The sequence below is a fragment of the Nematolebias whitei genome, chromosome 5 (assembly GCF_014905685.2).
Source record: "Nematolebias whitei isolate Nwh7 chromosome 5, NemWhi1, whole genome shotgun sequence".
In the NCBI taxonomy this organism is placed as follows: Eukaryota; Metazoa; Chordata; class Actinopteri; order Cyprinodontiformes; family Rivulidae; genus Nematolebias; species Nematolebias whitei.
In genome coordinates this window covers 18,516,548-18,542,527 of record NC_056502.1, presented here as the reverse complement: position 1 = coordinate 18,542,527, position 25,980 = coordinate 18,516,548, and the positions used below count along the sequence as shown (strand labels likewise).

The 25,980-nt window shown below is 39.3% G+C and overlaps 1 protein-coding gene across 1 annotated transcript in view; it reads left to right on the top strand.

Moving 5' to 3' along the window:
- Window positions 1-25,980, top strand: part of adam22 (ADAM metallopeptidase domain 22) — a 77,241-nt gene that overhangs the window by 7,453 nt on the left and 43,808 nt on the right. The window contains exons 4-5 of the mRNA XM_037676292.1: window positions 16,810-16,876; window positions 23,769-23,851. Of these exons, the coding sequence (XP_037532220.1) occupies window positions 16,810-16,876; window positions 23,769-23,851 (150 nt within the window). The remainder of the gene's footprint in view (window positions 1-16,809; window positions 16,877-23,768; window positions 23,852-25,980) is intronic.

Genomic DNA, 25,980 nt, shown 5'->3' with positions numbered 1-25,980 from the left:
TCCGAGCAGATGAGGGTTCTCCAGGACCCTATCGCTTTGTTGAAAGAATTTGTAATATACGTCAAAAGTCCATTTGGTCAGATCCAAAACAGTAGTTTCCATTTCGGGAGATGTGTAAAAAAAAACAAAAAAACAAAAACAAAAAAAGGAGCTACTTCTATACAAAGAGCAAAAAAATAAAGCAGGAGGGAAATGGAGCGGGAAGGAATGTGTGCACCCCCTTTGAGAGCTTGCGAGAGAAGCTACTTTTCAGCAATTTTTTGCTAATTTCAACTTTTAAAGCTATTTTACTAATTTCTGTGCTCATGTATGCTTATTTAAACCAAATTCAGCAAACATGTGTTCCTCTGCTTTTTTCTACTAGCTTAGGCTTGTTCTTCCTTTTTGGCTGCATTTCAGCATGTTTTTAAACTGTTTAAAATTTTAAGCTGTTTTTTCAGCAAGTTCATAGCATTCACACTGCATTTTTGCAGGAAATGCAATTTCTGTAGTTAAGTTTTTAATCCTTTTCTCTGCTACAGTCTGTAGTTTGGGTCCTCCATATATTCACATCACAACACATTGACCATTAATACTCGGTCTTGCTTAATGGCTCAGAAGTGTAACAGATGTGAGATGACTTTAACCACCTCTGTCCTTTCATAAAACCCACCAAGTCAACAATAGGATGTCTCAGGTTTGGCTTGGTGTTTTGTGAAAGGGGTTATTATAATTTATTTATTTTTTGCGGAAAATCTAATTTATGTCTGTAAACTGTTCAGGTTCTAGACAATTCATTTGGATGTCTGTTGGAGAAATTCTCTCATTCACCAACGTTGTTTACTCAAAAGAACCACTGCCTGTGAAGATTTTTAACTGGCTTTTACTTGCAAGGACTGCATTCAGGACAGGTTACATACATGCATGGGAACATTGTCACAGAATCAGCCGAGAACTGTTATTCGCTGACTTTTATAACCTTATCAGCTCAGTGGAGTTCAGTGGGTGTTCCTTGAAACAGCTGCAGCTCATCCCACAACACCCTGTCTGCACAAATACGGTTCATGGGAGTTGAAGTAATATTATCGTGAGTAGGCCTCCAATTCAAGGTAAGACAGTAATTTGGGAGACAATCGAGCAGCTTGTTCTCTAGGCAGAAGGGAAAAACGTTCTCAGCCCCAATAATAACAATAAAAACATTCATAAACTTTGACAGAAAATTCTCTGACAGTGTCTGAACAATTAGCCAACCTAACACAAAATAATGTTCCTATTTCATCTCTGTGGCACAAAAGTTAGTTCTGGTATGAATCTCAGGTGCAATGTTTAATCTAAAGTTTGTATGTTAGTGGGTTTTCTTTGGCCAATCCAGCTTCCACAACACTTCTGCCTGATGACGGCTAAAAAAGACTGTTCCAGGACCAGGATAAAGTAGCTGTGGAATATTAACGTAATTAATTTGGTGTTGGTGTGGATTATATTTAAAGACTGCACAAATGTGTTTTTGCCTGGAAGAAGACCTTCATTATTCTTCTGAGTCCTAATGTCACCACCTGAGATTTATGCTCCTCATGTCCTGTCTGTCCTCTTCCACACTCCACAGTGAAAGGATCACTTCACAGCGGTGCTGATGCTGTTTACAGATATAGCTTTTAATCCAGACAGAATGAACTCAGCTGTGTGGGCGCAGGAGGTGTTTTATAGCTGAATGGATCGACGCTGATTTTTGGCTTCCAGTAAAAATTGAAAAAAAATGTTTCTGTTTGATCAATGAGCGACTCTGCTGCCACCGCTGCTGTGGATATTTTCTGTTTGAACGTTGCCACAAGCAAACATAAGAGGCGTGCATCTTTTTTTCTGTTTCCATCCCTGGTTCCTTGCTACGTAACATATTGTTTTGATGAGTTCCTCTTTTCTTGCTTGGAGCTAATGTTTACCCTCACACTCTGAATGTTGGGAGTGTAGGCGCTTCGTTATAATATCACGTTGCCTTGTGGTTGCTGGACGCATTTTACTGTTTAGATTTAAGATGCGTCAGACGATCCCTTTGGTTCAGATGAATGCGTTGCCACAGTATTCTATGCTGATATTTACCGTTTTTGAAGGATAATTTTTGGTGTTTTGTCAAGCAATGAGTGCATCCTCGAGTATTTACAAAAAATCTGCTGATTTGTGCTTATATTTTTAGAGATTATCCATCTAATTCACAAATCCACTAAGTAAAATTAATCATCCTGTTTTGGGGGTTTATTGTTTTATTGCCAGCTTTACAATATATTTTGTTCGAAGCAGAGATTTCCTTACATAGTGAGATTATCTGAATGCATTTTTGTTTGTACAGCAGCTGTTGGCTCATTGATCAGTTGTATGATTGTTAAAACCAACCATCTGAAACGTCTACAGGGAGGAAGTTGGGGGGGGGGGGGGTGGTTGTAGGTCAGGAGTGTCTTTATTCTCCCTCATCAAAGCTTGTAGTTCACCATTCATCGGACTGGAGCTTTAGCTTTATGAGGGTGAGGCCTCCTTAAAAAAAAAAAAGAAATCTTCTCCAAAGACACACACGTGTACACACGACACAACGCTTGATTGCCCCACACCCACTCCCCATTCAGCTCTGCCCCTCCCACCCTGTTTAGCTGAATAATGGATGGCGCTGTAACATTAAAGAAGAGTGTGCCCACGTCTGCACGTAATGGCCCCGGTTTCTTGTCTATCATGTGGAGAATGGAAACCATTTGACTAATGTTACCTGCCAGAATAATAACCTGAGATTTTAAATACTTTATAAGACTTGATTGCAGCACCTTTGCATTTTCACCACTCTGCCAAATGGAGAGTTAAAAAAAAAGCTTATTATACTGTTAAATAATTGCAATGATGGCTAGAGAATTTCATTTTCTTCTGGAATCAAAGTAACATTCTTCAAACTAGAGGTGAAAATATTGTTTACTAAACATTTACTGTAAATTTCCCCAATATGAATTAAAGTTAAGGCACAAGTGTGATCAAAAGGATAAAAAGGTTAATCACTTAAAGGCAGCGAGATGAGATTTTTGAGTTCACAGAAAATAAAAGCAGGTGGATTAATTCAGACGTCTGCAGAGATAGTACTGGATTTGTACTAATTTAGCAGAATGTAGCAACGCTGATGCAAGCTTTCCAAGAAAGTAAACCAGGAGTGTTTGTAGGTAAAGAGGTGAACGGTTCCTATGTCTGTCTCATCTCAACAAGCTGACTGAGCTGCATTTTAGTACCCAAAGACAAGACTCGAGGTAGTTAGAAATAAAAAGTAATAACACATTCTACCTAAAGTATCACAAGGACCGGAGCCTTGTTCAAGTAACTGAGAGGATCTGTGTGTTACTGTGATCCTTGTGTTTTCATGCTCTCCCTCATGTTGCCAGCTCCTGTCACACCTGTCCTCTATCCCAATCCCCCCAGGTGTTCATTGTCTCTCGTTAGTGTCTCTATACATCCTGCGTCTTTGTGTCTTCTCATTTGTCCGTGGATTGTCCTCTCAAGGCGTCATGCTCAGTTTTCCTCCGTGTCTCCCTGTTAATGCCCCACTTAAGTTTTGCTGCCACGTCAGCCCTTTTGTTTATTTAAATAAATATTATTTATTTTATCCTTCCCGGCGTCTGTCTGCACTTTGGGTTCAAAACCACACCAGAACATGATATTAATGTCAGTACTCTAGAACTGAGCGTAATATTGTAGTTAATTTGCAGAGGCACTTAAACAGATGGCTCTACGTATCAAAGGGTTTTACTAGACACAAGAACTTAAAGTGGAATTTGAAGCTAAAACAGAACAGGTTTAAGTCCATGTAAATGAACGGGAGATATTCCTTAAATTAAAAAAAAAATAAAATAAAATAAATATATATATATATATATATATATATATATATATATATATATATATATATATATATATATATATATTTAGCATACTGTTTAAACTATATGTTCATCATAATGTGTGACAGAACAGGTAGGCAGGTCCAACCATAACTACCAACCCAGTTTTCATAAGCACTTAGTGTTATGAAATATGCTGCAGCAGCATAAACAGAAGGTGCAACGGTGATGCTGAAAATTCACAGCAGTGTCATTATTTCTACAACTGTCAGCTCTCCATGCAAATTCTGTATGCTAATGTGGAGAGTCAATTTACAAGCAATGCTTAAAGCATTGTTGATCCTTATAAAAGCTGTGGGTGCGGGTCAGAATTTTAGGGAGGGGCCTGCGGGGCACAGCGCTCTGATACAATAACATGGCGTTTCAAGCTGCCCGTGAGGGGCTTTCCAAACATCCTATGGTTCACTGGTTAAATGAGTGTGTGCACATGGGTTGTCTGAGCCTTTCCAGGAACGTGCGTATGAGAAAGGGAGAGGGAAGTTGTCATGAATAAGATGCATACCCTGAACAGCTCTAGTCATTGTTGGGTCTCAGGTGCAGAAGAGGCACCAAAAGTGTTGTTTTAATTAAATAGCAGGAACAGACTGAATAACAGAGAGAGGGTGAATCAATAATCAGAGGAACGAAACTGGAAAAAAAATGTGACAAATAAAAGGAAAGCCACTTGTTTGTGCCCAAAAGTGCCTCGTTTTATTTTCACACATGCAAAGGAGCTTAAAATTTGATTTGATTTCTCCAAATTTCTAATTAAAAGTTTTGAAAGCTGCTTTTAGTTGATATTGTTATTGTCTTTATTTCTTCACCCTAAACAGCTTCTTTGTGCATAATGGACGGCGGATAATTCTGTATCTGATGGCATTGATCTATTGGGGAGCTTCTCTTTATCATTATCAGTCAGTGAGAATGAGAAGCCTTTTGCTTTTCTGATTTGGCTTCAAGAAGCAATTCAGTTCTCTTGACAAAAAGCTTTTAACATATCAAACTGATTTATACCTCAAATGGAGGTCCAGGTCAGCAAAGTTTCATGAACACAAAATACACAACGTTAAAAAAATTAATGCTCGTATTAAACTGCTTAGTCGTTTTAAAATGACAGCAATCTTTTTTGCTGTAAGCCCTGCTCAGACTAGCCATTAGCTCATCAATCCAATTAAAATTCAATGTTTCTACAAACTGAGGCTATTCAAGGATTTTAATAAGCACCTACCACACTGAGAGGTGGGTGATCATGTCATTGCCTCCGTGTATTTGTTTGTCTGATGCGCTTGCAAATATATAGGTGGATTTTAATGAAAGTCAGAAATGAATCATTGCTTGACTACCATTATGTAGTTGGTCAGATCCAAGATGGCTACAGCTAATCAATCTCAGCAAACATAAAGAATGGCTAAAATGCAGTCAGATGAACAGATAATTAGCTAAAATTTGGTGTTAGTAGCTAAAAGGCATCCCCAGCACACTTCAAGTGCTAACAGATCTCACTCTTGTTAATTTTGCAATTTTTATTTATTTATTTATTTTCATTTATCCTTTATTTATACAGGTTAGTCTCAGTGAGATACGATAACTCCTTTTCAAGAGAGACCTGTTTAGGGAGCAGATGGTGGGGGTTAAGGGCCTTGCTCAGGGGCCCAGAGTGGGGCGAATGAGGGTGGAGGCAGGTGTGGGTGTTTCACCTTTTTCCACCCACATTTTGATGTTGACGGTACCGGGAGTTGAACTTGCGACTTTCCGATCACAGGCCCATCTTCAAACCTCTGCGCCACCACTTCCCCAAAAATGACTGTTATTTTCAATATTTGACTTAAACGGCTCCATTTGTCCTTTTTCAAGATGATGGTTTAGAAGTGTCGTGAAACTTTGTTTATAATTTTAACAAAGAGCCCCCACTTCAAATGCTCTGAATTACCTCGTTGAATTTCCACTTGAAATTCAATTAACACTCTTTTTCCTGTCTCACTTCAAGATAATCCATCATCCAGCCATGCACCGCTGCCATCGTCCTAACGTTGCTACGGCCCGTTTCTGCCCCTCTCCTCTTTTTCCACCTTCATCTGCTCCTCCGTTCAAGGTTATTGCAGTGAGGCATGATCTGATTTACAGCGAACTTAACGAGAGAACCCAGGAAAGACTGGCCATCAGGAAAGGAGGAGGAAAAGATGCATGGAGAGAAGTGTGAAGAAGTCCTTCGTGCACCCTTGAATCTTTGTGTGTTGAGTAAACTCGGCACATGTGAACAGAAATACAATGTGGAACAAGATATGTGAAGAGGGAGTCCTTAACTCCTGTCCTGTTCCTGTCTCGCCTCAGGCAGGACTTCTGTCTCTGATGATTCATGTGTCATCAGTCGCACACACTTCGACTCATAACTTTAGCTCTCACATGGGGAATAGTTAGTGTGTGTTTGTGAGAGAGCTAATGTAGTGCTCACAAGTTTAGTTCAGATGCTGAGAGGCCTATTGTCTCATTAGGGAAGGCGTCTGTTGTGCCTGTTTGCAGTACTGTGTGCACAGAAAGGCCTATAATACGTTAGTTGCACGTTGCACGTTAGTTGCAAATGTGTGCATTTGTTTTGAATAGATGAACAGTAAAGGGTTATTTTTGTTCAATTCTGTGCCAAGATTTGACCATTTTCTTTGTTTTTGTTGCTTATTATTGGTTTTCTTTGTAAGTGATGGCTGTTATGGCTCGAGGCCATTGGTTTGCATAAAACTAAAGTTGCAGGTTGGTGATTTGCTGACCCAGCTGTGCAGTAACCCATCTGAGACTGACTGGTCTCTCCGGACTCCTTCCAGTGGACGTCCTTCTGCATCCTGGTTGGATTCTTGGACTCCTGCTCCTCCAACCAGACGAGGCTCGTTTGTTTAAGCCCAGCTCTCGTGCCAATCAGAAGTGATTTAGTCTGAGCAGCTCGTCGTTTTGTATGGGTGTCTTTGGCGTTTCAGAGCGTTTGACCTTCATTTTGATGGTGTTGTTTTGAAATATAATTATAGCCAGGTTTTAAGTTTTGTGGCCAAGAGTTTGGTTTTGAGGTCTGTCTTGTGTGTTCAGTGTTGGACTGATTGTGTAAGTTTCTGAAGACCGGCTAAGAAGTCATCTTGTTTTAAGTTTTGAGTGATTTTGGTTTAAGCCTAAATACGTTGTTTTGATCATTTATTTGTTTAAAAAGGTTGTAACATTTAAATTTCTTCCTACTTTAGTTTGTTACTCAAGGTTGTGTAATTTTGTTTACAGAGAGATTTGTAAAATACAATTTACCATATATTTTTTATTTGCATTTTATTGATAGATAACTTTTGTTAAAAGTTAAATATTATTATTATTTATTCATATTGAACAGACAATAAAAAGTAAAAAGAAAGAAAGAAAGGAGCAGGTAGAAGATGGAGATCTTATGATTTCCTGCCCCTGTCATACACATCAATAAACAATCATTTTAATCTCCCCACACCAAATAAACCTTATAATACTCCCACATTAGATGATGTTTAAACCTCACAATGTCATCGTTGAATGTACAATTATTTACACATTATTAATATCAACAATAGTATCTTTAGTCTTTGTCATCCTGTACAACACATTTTTCAATAAGCTCATTTTTATACTGGTTTTTAAGCTGGTCTGCCCCACACAACGATATACAAAAACTCTTTTTGTTTGTTCTGATACATTGTTTTTTTAATTTTTTTATTTCCTTCTCTTAAATTATAACCACCCTCTCTGTCACAAAACATTTTTTTTTTGAATATTGTTGAATTTGTAAACCATAAATGATGGTAATTAGTACTTTTAAGAGTATGCCCTTTTTATTCAGTTTAGTTTGGATTGGATAATAAATCGCTTTTCATTTTCAGAACCTGTTTCTATCTGGGTTTAATATTACCTCAGTCTTTTCCTGGAGCCGGGTCGTAACATGGCTGACCAAAGCCGTGGTTGTGGACATGTATGTATGTATGTATGTTTGGCACTGCTAAAAAAAGAACATTTAAACTTTCTTTGCTTCAGATTAAAAAGTTTGGATAAAAATTGTATCATTGCACATATTTGTCAGCACAATTTGTCACAGAAATCTGCACTCGTGTGCTGAGACAAGAACGCACGTTTGCTTCCTGGCCTTTTTACATGTTCTCTCCGTGCATGCGTGGGTTCTCTCCGAGCACTTCAGTTTCCTTCCACAGACCAAAAACATGCATCGCAGGTTCATTGTTAACTAAATTGTCCTTCTGTGTGAGTGGTTGTTTGTCTGTGGTGGACCTCAGCTGAAAGGTGAAATTGACTCAATGTACATCACACACGTTTCACAAGCGAGCACACAGCCAAGCAGACAGAACTTTGAATTAAGCCTTATGAGCAATCAGTATCTTACCTGCATTAGATAGCAGTCGGAACAATCTCACATTGGAGATGCAGGAAGACATTCTCATGGAGGAGTTGAGCTAACATCACAACCTTCCCAGCAAGTTGAGCAAACATTAACAGTCATTTTGATGAGTTATTTAAATTATTAATATTTTGTCAGCCATAAAATGTCTGTGTTGCTACTTTAATGGGGCCCTCTCTCTAGAGGGTAGCAGCATACTGTCGCTGATCAGCTGAATAGCTTATTGACTTTCTATAATCAATAGTTCTTTCAGGCAACTACAGATCTTATCTTAGCTCCCCTCAAAGAATGATGTCGCTTTGCTTTAGTGATACTGATTCTTATAGTTGTTACTTTGAGATCAATCTAGCCAGTCACAACTGATCTAGAGCAGATTAGTTCAGCAGCTTTTATGCTTTCATGAAACATGGACATTAGTTTGTCGGGGAAAAACGTCGTCAACACAGTTAAAAAAATCACAAGGTGTGAAAATCACCTATAGTATTTGCTCACTACTAGGACATATTTAATTTGGAAATGTTAACGTAGGTGACCATTTGCTCCTAAAGACACCCTGCTCTGAGTCTCTGCTAACTTTACTCTTTAGTTCTCCCTGATTTTCCAAACTAAGATTGCTCTTGCTGCATTTACCGCAGGAAAAATGCTGACTAATCATAACTACTCCATTCAACGACACACAAGAATCCAAACCCTCCTTTGGAAAGATGTCTTGACGTTTCTAATATTTTTCTTCATCTCTTTATCGTTCCTAATGTATATCCATATTAGCATTTTATTTCCCCACTCCTCAGCTGAGCCGTCCCAGTCAGTGTGTGGGATTAGCAGAGGCAAAGACATGTGAGGCCAAAGAGGAAAACGTGTTTTCACAGAATGAAAACATATTGTCTCTATGGAGCATAATGTTTTATACCTTACCTACTTGTGCCTGTCATCCTGAATAAAATCATCTCTATGGTTAACTGTAAAGAAATGAATTATTTATGGGGACTACAGTTACTAACGAACATAAATATGCAAATTCATGTGATGACATTTCATCGGTTGTTAGTGAGCAATCATGGCACGGTGGCTTGGTGGTCCCCGGAGTAGAGTTGTCTTGAAATCTGCCTCTTCCACTTCAATTTTCTTTACTTGGTTCACTAACCATTGCTACTTTGTTAAAGATCCCCATGTTCTTAGTTTCCATAACATTGTTTGCATCGCATCACTCAAAATCTGATCTGTTTGGGATTCTAGAACAAAACTGCAGAATATAATATGATTTGTTAATTTATTTTTCTTGTTTCTTCTTTAGTATCAGAATGTTTTTGTTTGTGAGCTGCATTATTCCCTGAGCAACACGAGCATGAATCCCTGAGAGGCTGGTGGCGGAATTGCGTGTCTGATAAGTGATTGAAGAGTGAATGGATTATAGCCTGGAGACCTTTAATGATGCCTCAGTGGGAGGGAGGGGGAGGTTTGGGCAGGGGATGGGGGGGGGGGGGGGGGCTGGTGAGCAGGTGAAAGCAGCTGCAGTTTTCTCTGAAGAGAAACCTCACCCCCTGCTTTGATCCTTTTTAAGAAAATGTATGCATTATTCGGTTTTCCGTCTTATTGCATTGCCCTTGTGCTTTATTTGCAGCGCTTCTGCGCTCTCCTTTTTGCATTTTCCTTAAGCTTTCCCCCATTTTTATTCAAGGTGCCTGACGGCGCATGTTCAGTCCTTTGTGTGGCAGTGCCCTTGTTTAGCAGGTTAAATGGCAAATCCATACATGGAGGACACAACCAGTGTGGTCATATGTTTATGAACAGAATATTTAGGAGTTACTGTATGTGTGAAGCCTGATTTAACATGTACACGGACGTTTTCCTCTTTTTACTTTTCTTTGTACATTTTTGCAATCCTGCGTACATTATGCTATTTTAGCTACTTACATACCCTACTATTCATTCATTTATTCAAGTCAAAACTTTAGATTTTTTTAATATTTGTATATTTTACAAATTCCCCATAGAAAGATCTCTTAGGATCTTTTCAATTCACTTAAAAATATTTTTCACAGCTTTATTTTTGTCTTCAGTGATCACCTTTAGCTACTGTTTTGCTACTTTTAACAAGACTTTTGCTGCCTTCAGCAGTTATCTAGCCTTTTAGTTTTTAGGTGTTTTGCTGCTATTGGGTAACCTTTTGCTGTTTTAGCTAGCATTTAATGGCATTTATGTAGCCTTTCGCTACATTTAGCTCATACCTCACCTTTTGCTACTTCCATCTTTTACTTAGCATTTTGCTTCCTGCAGTTTTTAGCTAATGCGTTGCTTCTTTTAAATAGTTTTCTGCTTCTTTCAGCTTTAACAGCTTAATTCTGCTTTTTCGTCACATTTCAGACAAGCCCGTCAGCACTCTGTATTCATTTCTTTAGGATTTGCTTCTATTTTTTAAACGTTTCTGCTCAGAATTTGAGTTTTGGGATATTAGGTTTTTGAAGAGGAGTCTTTGAAAAAGATTGTGGGAAAGCACAAGAAGTCTGGTACACCATCACTGCTGCCAATCCACACACAAAGCATGAGCTTTGTGCCAGTTCAGCCTTGTTGTGCTCTTTTTCATCCCAGTGCAGTGCTTGGCGACACAGATCGTGAGACGAATCTTTGACCACATAAAAATGTAATAAGTGTGTGTGTTTGTGTGCCTGATTCATCTCAGGAGAAAAAAAAGATGAAGTTTGATGAGAATGATATCCAGATGGACTCAGTGTGCTAATTGCTTTGACTTTTGAAGAGCCATTGAAAGCTGAACAAGCATTTTTAGAGTAAACTTTACACAGCTGAAGCTCCATCACTTCAGAACACAAACAAACTTCATTGTGTGTTTGTGTGCTGGTTTACAAAAAATGGGAAACAAACTGAAGCATTGTGAATACTGAATGCTTTATATTAGCTGTGGCACAATGTAAGGTGAGCACAAAGCATCTGTGGCTCTGCCCCTGAAATCTCCTCTGGGTCTGACTGACAGCTGGATGCCAGGTTTCAAACAGATGTTGCTGTGGCAACAGGGCCAAGAAACTATTTTCTGTTTGAGTGGATGATAAGTGGACTGTTTAACAAAGTAATGAACTGAGATAGAGACTGTAACATAACATACATTGACTGAGAGGAAAAAAATGAGCAAAATCTGTTGGTTTTGTGTTCGTTGCTGCAACACATCTGTCGTACATACTGTCAGGAGCCAGATGTTACACATACTATTCAATTCAATTTATTTATATAGTGCCAAGTCACAACAGAAGTTATCTCAGGGAACTGAACAAATCAAGACGGCACTCTTCATTCACTGAATCTGTTGTATTGTGCTGTTAGGATTTTATAGCATTAATTTGTATTTTTTACTGTATACATATCACTTATTCTGAATTATTGTAATGATTAAACCATCAGTTTTTTAGTTTACTTTCCCTCTCTACTGGATTTTTTTGTTGTACACTGCTGCAAGATGATAATGTAATTATCTGTGTAAGAATGTATGAGTGTGTTTGTCTCTCTGACCCAATGGGCTTATTTTAATAAAGCTCTCAGAAAACAATAATTAAATATATATGTGCATACATGTACAGTATATACATCTGATTAATTTTGGGAACTTATACTATTCAAATTAGCTGCCACAGCCGTTTGACCTCAGTTAACACAAAAATAGACATAACTAAATGCATTTTACAGCCATTCAACAAACAATTGGTGTGGTAGTAGTTGAGAATCATTCTCAACATGTATTTCAAGGGCTTTCAAATCACAAGAGATCTCACAATAATCGCATGTGATCGATCATAACATGCTTAAAATTTTGACTCAGCTGATAATGTTTTCGTCTTTCAGGATAAGGTTTTATCAGTTTAAAACTCGGACACAGAAGGTTGCGGATGATGTGCATTCCATCAAGCCTTTACTTCCAGTAATCAACTTTTGCATACCAAAGTAAATTTGCCGATTCTGTTTAAACCCATGCGTTTGATACTGTACACGTGTGCGCTTGTGTTAACAAGAGGAGGAGGGGGAGACACATTTGTGTGTGTGTGTGTTCGTGTGGGGGAGGGAGCTCCAGCCTGGTTTTTGTCTTTGTCTGTCAAGTAAATTATTTAAATCCCACAACAATTAAAGCTGAAATCTGTTATCAGCGCCCTCCATTAGAGCCCTTGTGTGTCTCCCTTGCTGCCTCTGTATGCTGCTGTGAGTTTGGAACAAGATCCCAGGCTTTGAATCTGAAACATACGTCGCGGAAGAACAAAGACTTAACAACACATGGCTTTGACCCTCATGTTCATGCTGAACATCTTCATCAGAAGCGTATGAATGCCCTCATTTACGTTTGGTCTTGTCGAAACATCATTGATGAGTTAATCTTAAAAGCCAGTTTTGATTCAATTAAATTCATTTAACTTCAAAAATACTTTCCCAAAGGAAAATTAAGTGTGGTCATAGCTCATCATCCTGGTTTCATTTAAGAGTTGTTATAGATGCTGATTGATAGCTGTGGGAAGGAAGGATCTCCTGCAGCAAATCCGAAGAATCTGGCCACAGATACCAATCTGTCCACTCAGATCCAGCCTTTTCTCAGATCCGGCGGGCCTCTTGGTCCTTCTGGGCAGCAGGATTGCCTGAAAGCTCCTCATCGCCATGGACAGACAGCTGAAGGTGCCGGGGGATGATCCCGGTCCTCCCGTTGTCACGAGCTGAGTTTCCCACCAGCTCTAGGATCTTGGCGGTCAAGTACTCGAGCACCGCCGCCAGGTTGACGGGAATTCGTCCACGGCACCTCCTTTTCAACTCATTTGGGATTTGGGGCTGTAGATGAAGTATTTGAGCTTTTGAGACATTAATCATCCACTCGTGATTGTTAAACAACACCTTATTGCCATGGTTACACATCATAACAAATGCCCAAAAGTAAAAAGGTTTCAGTGAAAATCCTTCCAGCTGCACAGCATTCGATACCAGAGGAAATAATCATCCAAAAAAAGTGATTGACATCCAGAAAAAGAGGAATTAAAGTTTTCAAAAGCAGCAACTCAGAATGAAAATAACAAAAGTGCTCCAACATCCATTCACCTCGAGTGGCGCAATTCTAGAACTAGTCAAACTAGGATCAGAGTGCCAGGGCCACTGCCTTTGGCTGTCACCCATAGTAGTTTTCATCCAACTCATATAACCCCTTCTGCAGGTGATGAGTGCCTGTAGCTCCAGGGTAGCACCCAGTAACCTACATCGGGGTGAGGCACATTGAGCTCTTTCCTGTCACCTAGGACCAATCTGCCTTGGGAGACCCTACTTGGGGCAATAGCCCATGACAGCATAGCTCCTAGAGTCATTCAGGCACAAAAACGCCTTCACCACGATAAGGGAATGATTCAAGGAGGAGCCTCTTGTCACTACTCCATAACTTTTATGAACAGAATTTCTTGGTGCAGTCAGGGGTGGATTGGGTTGATTCGGTGATCTCAGCATTCTGTCTCAGCTGTATGCAGATGATGGCGTCCTGTTGGTGTCATTGTGCTGCGATCTCTAGAGCTCTTTGCAGTCAGACGTGAAGCAGCTAGGACGGCACCTCCAAATTTGTGGCCATGGTCCATGGTGGTTGGGAGTGAGGTTTTGTCTCATCTTAAGTATTTCAGGGTTTTGTTCATGGGTGAGGGAAGATCAGAGCATGAGATCAAAAAAGGGTTGGTGCAGCTTCTGCAGTGTTGCAGATTCTGTGTTGGTCTGTTGTTGTGAAGAAGGAGCTGAGCTGCAATTTGAAGCTCTCTGTTTACTACATTCCTACCCTCATCTATGGTTCTGGACTCTAGGAGGTGACAGAAAGACAAGCTACGCCCATGCCAAGCTAGAGTTACCAATCAGCCTAACATGCATGTCATGTTTTTGATCTGTGGGAGGAAACCGGAGTACTCGGAGAAACCCCACGCAAGCACGGAGAGAACATGCAAACTCCATTCAGAAAGGTCTGGGATTTGATCTGGCAACTTTCTCGCTGAGAGACAGCAGCTCTACCAACTGAGCCACCGTGTTGCTTGCATGTTCAGGTCATTCTAAATTTAAAAAATATATATAATTGTCTGTTTCAGTAGATTTCCTGATAGCAGGGCAATTAAACTTTTGTTTGGTCCCTCAGCTTTATGTTCACATCTTATTCCTCCGTTCTTTAAATCCTTCACTCCCTTCTTTCCGTGCCATTACTCCTCTATGGATAGTTCTTCTTCTTTTCCTTCCAATTTTATCTCTTTCTCCCCTTCAGCCACTTATTATTTTTTTTATTACTACAGCAAACCATCCATTAGTCCACGTAGAGTGGAGCCTCACCCACAGTGTGTGAGTGCACTTTGTGTTGGACGTTTGACTCCAATAAATCTTCTTGGGAAGACTTTTGCTTCTTCCGTGACCACACACGAACATTTTTGTCATTACAGTTTTATTATAAATCAAAACTTTTGTTTTTTTGTTTTCAACATTAGAGACATTTTTTCATCAAAGACACACTGTAGCTTTTCACAAGTGTGAAGTTAGTTTGGAAATAAGAAAAAAAGACTAAACATATTCAAACTTTATTTGCAGGTTGGAAACAAAATTAAAAAAACTATTTTACATCTAGGAAAATGCTTTGTTTCTTCTGTTTAGAACAACAAGTTCTAGTTTCTAATAGTCTGGGGTCTTCCTATGTGGGGTTTTCCCCGGGTACTCTGGTCCACCCCCCCACACAGTTTAAAAACCTGCAGGTGTATGCTGCCTTCAGGCCTGAGTCTCCCTAAAAAAAAAAATAATAAAATCTGTGCTCTCAAAGGGATTTACTTGATTAAATAAAGAAAATGTTGTCCTCCAATGTGCATACAAAAGTAAACTAGTTTTTGCATGACCAGTTAGAGCGCTGTTGCCAATGACTCTCAGCTACTACCACACCACATTAAAGCTCAATGGCAGCTGTGGCAGCCATTTTTCACCCATCTTTCTGTATTTAACAATAAAATGAAGACTCTGTTCTTGACTGAGTGGAAACATTAATGAATGTATCAAACAATTTTCAGTCAGGTCATCTAGACAGTTTCTTTTTTTTTTTTTTGTGCTGAAACGTTTCACCTTCCATCCAGAAGGCTTCATCAGTCAAGGAAACACACAACACAAAACTGATTCTTCCCCCAACAGCTTACTCCAAAGTGGAACAAACCAGTTAGGTTGGTGCTAAGATGGCGTCTTTGGCACGCACCCTCCTCTGGTGCCAGCCCTCTTCCTCTTCGACAGTCATGTCAAACTGGTTCAAAACAAACAACGTCCATGCTCAATAATCCAGGTATACAATCCACCAACATAACTGGTTTGTTCCACTTTGGAGTAAGCTGTTGGGGGAAGAATCAGTTTTGTGTGGTGTGTGTCCTTGACTGATGAAGCCTTCTGGATGGAAGGTGAAACGTTTCAGCACAACAACAACAGCAAAAAAAGAAACTGTCCAGATGACCTGGCTGAAAATTGTTGGATTATATACCTGGATTATGAATGAATGTAAAATACCTACAAATTTTTACAGAATATTTAACATGCTGCACACAAATCAAAACTTCAAACAAAGCTCATTCCAAGTTATTACACGTCTCTTTGCCCATCTCCTTTTTTCTGGAAAGCATTTGTTTGGAAGATTCCAGGTTTTCCATTTCACTGTTGACTTTGTTCCCACTACAGTCCTGATGGGACCTCTTAAAGCGATAGGGTTGCTCATTTTTGTAGTGATCTTCTTTATCAACAGTTATCTTTTCAGCTGTGACGTCACCCATAGAGTCCCAGTGTGGAGAAAAGGGCAGAAACCCAAAGCTGGACCGAACGTACTGTGATATTTTTCGCTCATATTTTCATGTCTTCACTCCATAACCTTTCTGTGTCTCTGATGATTTCATCTTCATGTTTCTAACTGTACAATGTGCAAATACAGACTTTATTCTATATGATAAATTAGCTCCAAAAAGATGTGAGGCTAAAACTTTTCACTTTTTTCTGTGCTGGAGTATATTGACAGTTGGACATACCCTGATTAATACATTGCATTTTGTTGTTTGTGTGTGTGTGTGTGTGTGTATGTGAGGTTTTGTGCATGCACAGTAAAGCTCATCCATCTCTGTCTCAGGTTGGAAATGCAGTGTGGGTCTCTGGTGGGATTTTTGGATCCAGCTCTGCTTAGAAAGCACACCCAGACCGATTTCTCCTTCTTTATGCCACTCCTGCTTTCCTTTGGGCTCTCAATTTATTCCCCGTCTTGTGTTTTTCTGCCTCTACTGCCTCTTTTACTCACTTTTTGACCTTCACTTACCCCTCACGCTTTTGATAGAGACAGACATAACCTTTGGTTTGAAATCTTAATTTGTATAACTCCATCAGCCAGACTGATTCTGGGTGCTGCCCGGAATACAATTACGCTATAAAACGTGTGCGGACTCCAATAAACAGAGCAACACTTGAATCAAATTCACACATTTTCTATGTTTGATCAGTATTTTGGTCTTCCTTCTGTGTTCCCAGTGATCTTCTGTCTTCGGGGTACGAGGAGAGGCATTTGACTGAAAATGGGAAGATAGTCGTCACCAGTGTAAGATTCTGCAAATCCTCCTTCATTCTCACTCACAACACACTTCCACTATTTCACAGTTTGGACTTAAGATTTAGCAACTTCTATCCCAAAGTTAACATGCTGTCTGCATTTAATGATTTGGAGAGGAAAAACATTTAATTTCATGTTCATGGAGTCAAACAGGTCATCCTCTGCCAAATCTGAATCCTAGTTAATCATTAAAAAAAAATGTTCTGGATCTGCACGTTATTTGTCCATGATGCTGTCAGAACCAGATGGTTTGTTATAGTAAAACGTCTAGTGAATGGTCTGAGGAAACTCCTTATTCTCCTAAAGTACATTTATCTGTCACTTTCACAAGCAAGCCTCAGCAAACCCAATCATTAAGCCACCTCGAGTGGAATCGTTTAGGAAGCCATTCAGAACAACAACAGCTCCTTTCACATCTAGAACTAAATGTTCTTTGTGTTTTAATTAGTAACAACCCACTGTTGCCTGGAAAACATACCGTATTTAAGTGTTTTTACTACAAGGGAGGAAAGATGGATTATCTAATCAGTCAAAATCTCATGAACATCCAACTTTTAGCAGCACTTTCCTTAAAGTTTTATTAAATTTGTCAGAATAATTGTTGCATAATTTTGCTCATTAACAGACAAACACGGAGGCCTCGTGGGTCATTTTGACCCAAGGGCAGCAGAACTTTGCTGTTTTGATTTTTATTCATAGTTTCATCTTGTAGGCGAAAAATAAAACAAGATGGCAGAAATACAGTAAATATAAAAAGATTACAATTCACAAGTTAGCAGATAACTGGTGAACTTTGATAACTTAACTTTAAAGGAATGTAAATATTGTTTTTTAAAATGAGATATTATACTTTTTATCACTTCTTTTCTTTTTAAAGTTTTCTTTTGGATTATTTGTCACCTGTCTGCCAAACATTTTTAACCAATCAGCTTCCCAGAGCCTTGTCAGAATCAGAGTCGGCTTTATTGTCATTGCACTGAAGTGCAATGAAATTACATTTCAGTACAGCCCGTCCAAGAGAAACATAACAAACAGACATGGGGAGACACAGATGACTGAGGCCTCTGGCCTTGAGAGGCGCAGCCTTTTTTTCAGATAAGGAAAATGAAACATGAGTGTGAGAGTAAAAAAAAAAAAAATCAAATCTCGCACTGTGTCCTACACGGGACACAGTGTGAAAGTTGCAAAAAAATTACCTCAGCACATGAAACAGCAACATACTGATGACATCATAATACATTTATGCATGAGGAGGCCGACAAGGGCAATGAATTGTCTGTGGACACTGCCAGAAAGTTCCATAGTCCTGATAAAGATGGCACAGTGTCTATCAGCCAGCTCAACTCTGACACAGATCCACAGATGTCCTCGGGAGGGGAGCGATTGGGGGGGGGGGGGGGGGGGGGGGCTTCTTGTTCACATAAACAGCCAGGAGAAGTCTAGTTGGCCAATTCAAGGCCAAGTGGGGAAGCCAAATTCAGATTACACAGTTATTTTGGGTCAGGCAGCCTCTGCTTGATTTCTGTGTCTGTCTTCATAGTTCTGCTGGTACGTCTTACTGGCGATTCCAAACAGCCAACTTTTGTGGTCACACCGCCGGACCGAGCTTGTAGCCTTCTCCAAGGTCGATTCCTTCCCATCAGTGAGTCCCAGGAGCCGTAAGTGGCCTGCGACTCTCAGAAAGCGCATCCAGCTCACGGCTCAGCTCAGCCTTACAATTGCCAGAACCGATGCCGCCGTCTTCCGAATTTGTCGATATGCCGGATACCTGCCAACACCAAAAAGCAGAAATCCGGTTATCATAAATCTAATTATGTACGTGTCTTCTACGTCCTTAGCGGACAATGCAGGAAGACACACCATCTTCCACTGGCCACAGGAATCCATGGTATATCCAGCTGCAAATGTCCTTCGAGGGGATGAGGGCTCTCCTTCGCCCTGTCTTCTTGTTGAGAAAATTTTATCAGTTGCGTTGAGAGACCAGCTGACCAGATCCATAATTTACAATTTGGAGGACATGTAGTGACAGACTCTGATAGGAATCACAAGACAAAGAGCAAAGCAGGAAGGAGGGCAAGAGCAGGAGGGAAGGCGTCCGTCCTCGTCCAGAGCAAGCAGGGGGAAAAAAAGAGAGACAGGATTGCAAATGGAGTATCAGACAGAAGAAAACAAGTGTCTGCTACAATGGACAGCATGAAACTAACACCAGTTTTATCTATGGCCTTAATTATTTAGCCTTTGTAAAATATATATTTATATTTCTTTTAAGAAAGAGCCACATAAAACGACAAATGAGCCCTGTAGGAACCCTCAATTCAGCCCTTTGAAATGTTTTTTTTTTTTTTCATTTAGCCTTTATTTATCCAGGTTAGTCTCATTGAGCCACGAGAACTCATTTTCAAGAGAGACCTGTTTAGGGAGCACATGGTGGGGTTAAGGGCCTTGCTCATGGGCCCAGAGTGGGGCGAATGAGGGTGGGGGCAAATGTGGGTGTTTCACCTACCCCACCCACAATTTTTTTGATGTTGTCGGGCCGGGGCGTGAACCGGCGATCTTCGGATCACAAGCCCACCTCTCTAACCTCTGCGCCACCACTCCCCCTCAAATTATTAAGTATTAATTGTGTACAAAACAAAAGAACAGATAAAAATCTTATGAAAACAATAAGCTGGTCTCTGTCCAAGTATTATCAAGATATGTTGTCACATATCCCATGTGAATATCGGCTGAGGAACAGCAGGATTCATGTTGCTAAAATTCGAAGCAGATGTATAAATTTTGCAGTGACTTCAGGAAACAGAATGAAGATTTGTTCTCTGTTTCAGTTTCCTGAAGAGTCAGCATGTTTTATTCTGTCTCTCTCAGATTTTCACAGGTTGATCAACATGTTAGTTTTCACACAGTGAGTAATAATAACTCATCAAACTTAGTTTTTTTTCTGAAGCAGCAGCATGAGTTGTAAATCTCTAGAAACCTGAGTGGATCTGTCATCTGAACCTTCATCTTTTTAAAAACCAGATTAAGATTGCTGTGATAATCCTCTGAAATCTAGACACATCAGTTTCACTCACGATACATCACATGCTGTAACTGAGGGGATTATAATGCTCAGGATTTCCTCCGCTAAGCACCAGATTAATGTGAGATCAGATACTTTTCAGAGAATGATCCAAATGAGTGCTGCACATCTTGTACAATGGTCACCATACCGCAGTCATTTATGAATTAATTTACTCTGTAGATGAACGGCGGTCAAAATGTCAGCCGCTGTAACGCAGCTGCTGAAAATTTCCCTTTAAAAATTGGGAAAAGAAAACTTCTGATTTGTAAATCAGTAACTTTCCCATTTTTATTGGCATATATGATCCCAACTGTACATACAATATTAATAATAATAATAAACTCAGTAATTTTGAAAATTCATTGCAAAACTTTGCCTTAAAGTGAATGAGACTTTTGATTAGCATAAACAAAATGTATTATATATAACGATATAGTACGTTCATAAGCGAGTTATTTAATTTGTGTGCCTGTGCAAGTGTTTATTTATCGCTCAGACTGTCAGCCAAATATTTCTTGAACCACTTTTTATTGAAACTCTCAGAAATAAATAATTGGATCAACTTCAGAGCAAACATAAATGTATATAACTTTAGATACTGAGCTAAAACCAGGTGTGGTCGTATCTGAGTCAGCCACAACACATAATCTGAGAACTAGCAAATTGCATAATATCACATGTGATTGTGCTCATTATTTTCAGAATTTCACCAAAATGACTCTCCTTGTCATTTTCTTAACACATAAACATAGTTTAAGTGTCGTGTGAAAGGCGATGGGCGATATGCATTCCTTGAAAAAAATATTAGGCCTCTTATTCTTTAATGTGTGTTTGTCAAACTTTAGTGTCCTATTTGATTACCAAATGTTCGATCTTAAACTTTGTGTTTGTGCAACTTTGAAGATTTACCCTTGATTTGGTCAAAGGAGATTACAGAAATGACCAAGGTAGCAACTCACACTGTGAGGATGAACCTGCACCAATTAATGAGGAGCAGAAGGTTCAGAGAGGAGAGGCTCGAGGATAGTAGAGCATCTCACTTATAAATAGCTCCGTCTCCTCATTTCACACACTGTGTCTTCAGCCAGCCTTTTGCGCTGCACGTGCTGCTTCATCTAAATAAGTCCATCATCCTTTTACACATTTTCATACATTCATTCTCTCTGTCAAGTCCACATAACGTCAGTACTTTTTCATCAAACTAGAATAAAGTTGTTTCAGCTGACTTGAATATATAGAAGCAGCTCTTAAATAAGCCAGGTCTGAAAATAGTAAGCAGGACTTTAAAAAAAAAGAGGAAAGTTGCAAATAATTGTGATAAGCAACAACAAAGAGAAAGCCTGAGCATTTTTTCTTCAGTAATTTATGAAGACAATTCATGCAGACAAGTTCCTCGCATGCTAACGTGCTCCAATTTGATGTACCATTGATGTCTTTTTCCAACACATTCATTCCCCAGGCACTGGAGCAAGACAATTCCATCCTTTAAATAGCCTTTAAAAAAGCAATACTCCCCGACTGAATGTATTTTATTTGATTTTCTTGGGCCATTAATGATACTAAAAGATTCTAAAAAGACATTTCAATTAGAAAAAGCTATGACATAAATACGTTAAGTAACACATCCTCGCACAACAAAGCAGAGTGCAAGGAAGCAAACACAGCAGCACTTTCTTTATCAGTAATTAAAATAAAAAATTCAGCCTCTGGCAGATAAAAAATATAGATTCATTCAGCTGTTTTGTTCTGTGGAGCCAAAAAGGTAAATCTCAGACGTGGCACAAAGACTGAATTAACTGCTGAGCACTTTTGCTTACCTCTCTCAAAAATGTGATTAATTTGTTTTTAAGTAAATCTGCTTTATTTAAAAAAAAATGCAATTTTAAAAATGATTTAGCAGTAAAATGAAGGGTAGATTTTAAGTAGATGTTGCTTCTGACTGACTGAAGGGAAATATATACTTGTATAAAAGTGTAAATATCATCCAAGTCCGGTGTGTCTAAGACTTTTAAATAAAGTTTTGCCATACATAAGAGGCTTGTTTCCTCTCTTACAATGAAAAACAGCAGCGTTTTCAAAGGTTCTGCATGATCTGTAAATAATGCATGAATAAAAATAACCTTTAAGAGCATGTTGGTCATCAGAGGAAATCATCAGCTGATCTGTTTCTTCTCAATATTCACAAAGAATATAAAAAATTAAAAAATCATTCAGGACTAATTCATTTCTGGAGGAATTGTAATGAGAGAAAACTTATTGTCTCTTATTCTTTCTCAGCTGCTGAAGCTGAAATCTGTCAAAGTGTTGATTATCTAATGTCCATCAGCTGTGAGTTCTGGTTGCCATGGTGATGTCTGGTGCAGCCTTTTCATCTCACCCAGTCGAGAAACTTGTAGAAAATTAGTCTCAAGCTGCTGCGATTTTCAGGAAGCTGTGATCGCACGTGAGTGTTGAGAAGCGTTCTCACACGTTTTTCTGTGTTTTCTATCTGTGGTATATAAAAAAAATAAAATAAAAATTAAAGCACGGGTGAGGTGAAATAGTAATTTTCAGTTTTGTTAAAATACATTAAAAATAACATCTTTAGTATCTCCTGCTGCCGAACGTAAATAAGACAATAGTCTGTGTTCTGTGTGTGTTTGTGCGAGTTAGAAAAAAAACCACTGGATGTGTTTTAATGAAACTTTCCAAAAAAAAAAAAAAAAGGATCTACAATGAATTTACCTTCCCTACTTTTTACTCTGAGCACTATCTGAGACTGAGCATTATCTCCTCTAAGAACTTTGCCCCTTAACTGTTAGCAAAATAGCTCAAGAAGCAGTGGATAAAGTTGAATGAAACCTTCACAAAGTAGTCACTGCATGAACATCTGCAACTGATTTACTTTTGGAGCCAACCTAATCCAAAATGGTTGCCACAGCTAACTGACCTCTAGAAACGCACAAATGTCTCCAGCTCATCTGATTTTACAGATATTGAGCTAAAACTTGGTGTGGTGGTATCTGAGAGTCACCCCCAACACATACTCTGAGACTGACCTCTTACGAAATGCCTCGAGATCAAACGTGCATTGTTTGAGCAAAACAGCCACGATGGTCTTGGGTTAAAAGTGGCGGGCGATATGCATTCCTTCAAGGAATGGTAGTCCTTTAATATTACTGTGGTCGGTGTACTTATACAACGAAGCATTTGTGAAGCTTGGAACAGAGTAGGATTGAGAGGTTCATCTAAAGGTGAAACACCACAATCATAATGGCTCCAGTTCACGTCTCCATTTCTTGTTGCTGGTTTTATAAAACCCAGTGGTCGAGGTTCAGTGGGAGACCCGAACTAAGAAGTGAGCGTTGAAGTGCGCTGCTGTCCACAGCATCAAACTTTAGAGCGGAAATTGATCCTCTGATAAAAGCTGCGTTTCCTCGGGGAGACCGGCTTCCTGCCTAATGGCTGATCGGCAGCGAGAAATGGACCAGGAAGAGACGGCCAGCAGAGCACTTAGACATCATTCACGTGCGCAGACAACGAGCGTTTGCACATTCACACACAGGCAGCTGGAGATGTAAAGAAATGCTGATAGAGATGGAAAAACAGATCACAGCAGTGAGGTGATGCAGCTTCTTCTGAGAAGTCTGGACTCGGAGTCGGACCGCTGATGGCGTCATGTGAAAGCAACAAACGCACACGATGCACCGTCACATGTCACACACGTCACACCTGCACTTGTTCACAAATAACGTGTGACTGATCACTCTGGACTCATTTTTTGATTAAACATTGACATGAAAGTGTCACAAAGTTTTTCATCGTATGTTTCACACACAGGGAGGGGAGCACTGCTACTACCAGGGGAAGGTCAGAGACGTCCCTGACTCCTTTGTGGCTCTCTCAACGTGTCATGGACTGCAGTGAGTACAGACTTTGTGTGTGTGTGTTGTCTTATCGGCTGTCGGTACCTCAGTGTGCTCAGGTTCATGTGGTCTTGTTGCTATTTAGGTCAAACTAATTAGTCTTTCCTGTCTGCTTTCATTCTGTGACAGGGGTTATCATTCACTCTTTCATCTTCCCTCTCCTCTCCTCTTCTCCATCCATTTTTTTTCTTCTGATCTTTCCTCTTTCCTTTGCCTAACTTTGGTCATCTGCTTGAAGTTGGTGTTCTATCACTAAAAAGAAAAAACTATTTGGGCGAAGGACATGTAGCTCATACAGAGTGACTGAGTGTTTCTGTGCAGGTTTTGTGTAATTAATTCTAAACTGAATGACAGGAAATCCTTTGTTAAAATGGGTGGAGCAATTCCTACATTTTTAAAATTAATCTCTTTATTCATTTATCTCTGCTGTCAAAAGGCAAAGCGATAATGTTTTGTGTGTGTGCGTATGTGCATCTGCACATGTCTGTCTGTACCATTTCTAAAATACAGTATGCCATGAATCACGGGACAAATTTGAATGAACCTCTCAGGAACTAAATATTCGGTTGATCTCTGCAACTAACAAACTTTGAAATTCAACCAGATACAAGATGGCTGCCACAATCGCAAACCCAATAGTAGCTTTAACTTTGTCATTTGTGCAGATATTGAGCTAAAATCAGGCATGGTAGCAGCTGAGAGTCTTTCACAACAAACCGATCTGGCACCATATTGTTATTGTCAAGGTTTTATTCAAATAGTTGAATTTCTCCACATAATATGATAGTTTAAAACACGTGTCAATCTCGAGGCCCGGGGGCCGAATGTGGCCCTCGTTGACATCTTATCTGGCCCTCAAGATAATATGTAAAACATAAAATACTTCTATCTCTTGAATTTTTTCAGTCATCTTTCATTATGATGTCGAAAGCACAACAGAGAACATCAGATGAGACCAATCAAACTCTTGTTGAGGAACCTGTGACCAAGAAAATATGCTGGGTATCTGATTTGAGTTGATGTAGATTCTAAAATCAGCCCCTAGTTTGAAAAAGGTTTTAATTTTGCCCCCCTTTTGTAAGTGAGTTTGACACCCCTGGACGTGCACATCTTCATGGAATGCTAGGCCTTTTAATTTCACAAAGAAAATGTAATTGTTTTGAAGTCTCCTGGTGGAGTAATAGTATTTAACACCGTTCAGAGCAATCTGCTTTATCTAATTATCACGTTCTGGTGTCTTTGCAAACATTATAACCCACACTTGATCCTTGTCACTGAATCAAAGCTGCTCATTACCTTTTCACTTCATCCCAAAGTCAGGTTGAATGAACCAGCTAATCAGAGTAGATGTCACTTCGGCTCATTATCACAAGTGCTGGAAGTCTGTTTCATACCTGCTGACTAAGCCTGCAGTCATATTTACATATTTTATGGGAGTGTGGGAAAGTTGGGGCGTCTGTCAGCACAGCAGATTATGTAACACTACACGCACAGTAACAGAACCGGGGCTTGAATTAGGCTAATTGAAACGAGCTGATCACTGTATATTAAGACTGTTGTGTTGTTGCACGTCAGCTCTGAATATTTTTCTTGTTCAGAAAATTTAGAAGTAATATTCCATTTTAAATGTGTGGGTGAAAGAAAGAGAGACAGCGTGAGGTAGTGAGGAGTCATGGGTGGGGTTACACATTAGAAGGAGTGGTTTTTCTTGTGCTGAGTCAGAAGTTTATCTTATTATATACCCTGCTTTCTCTTCTACATTCCCTTTACACACACATACACACTGGAGGACACACACACACACATATTTACACTGCAATTCAATAGGCTATTAGCTGTATATGGAGGGAGAGTGCTCGCAGCTACATCCGTCATTTAAAAGGATGTCGGTCAATCATTGATCTTGGTTCCTGGTTGAAAAACCTTTTGACTGAAATGCAGGCAAAATAATAATAATAAATAAATAAAAACTACTGAATGTATTTAAACTTAAATCTGTATAAAATCTTTTATAGTTAAGCAAACATTTGTACTGTGAGTAAGTCTTTTGTGTAAAAATGAAATTTAAATTCTATTCTATGAAGCAGCTACAAACTTTATATATATATATATATATATATATATAT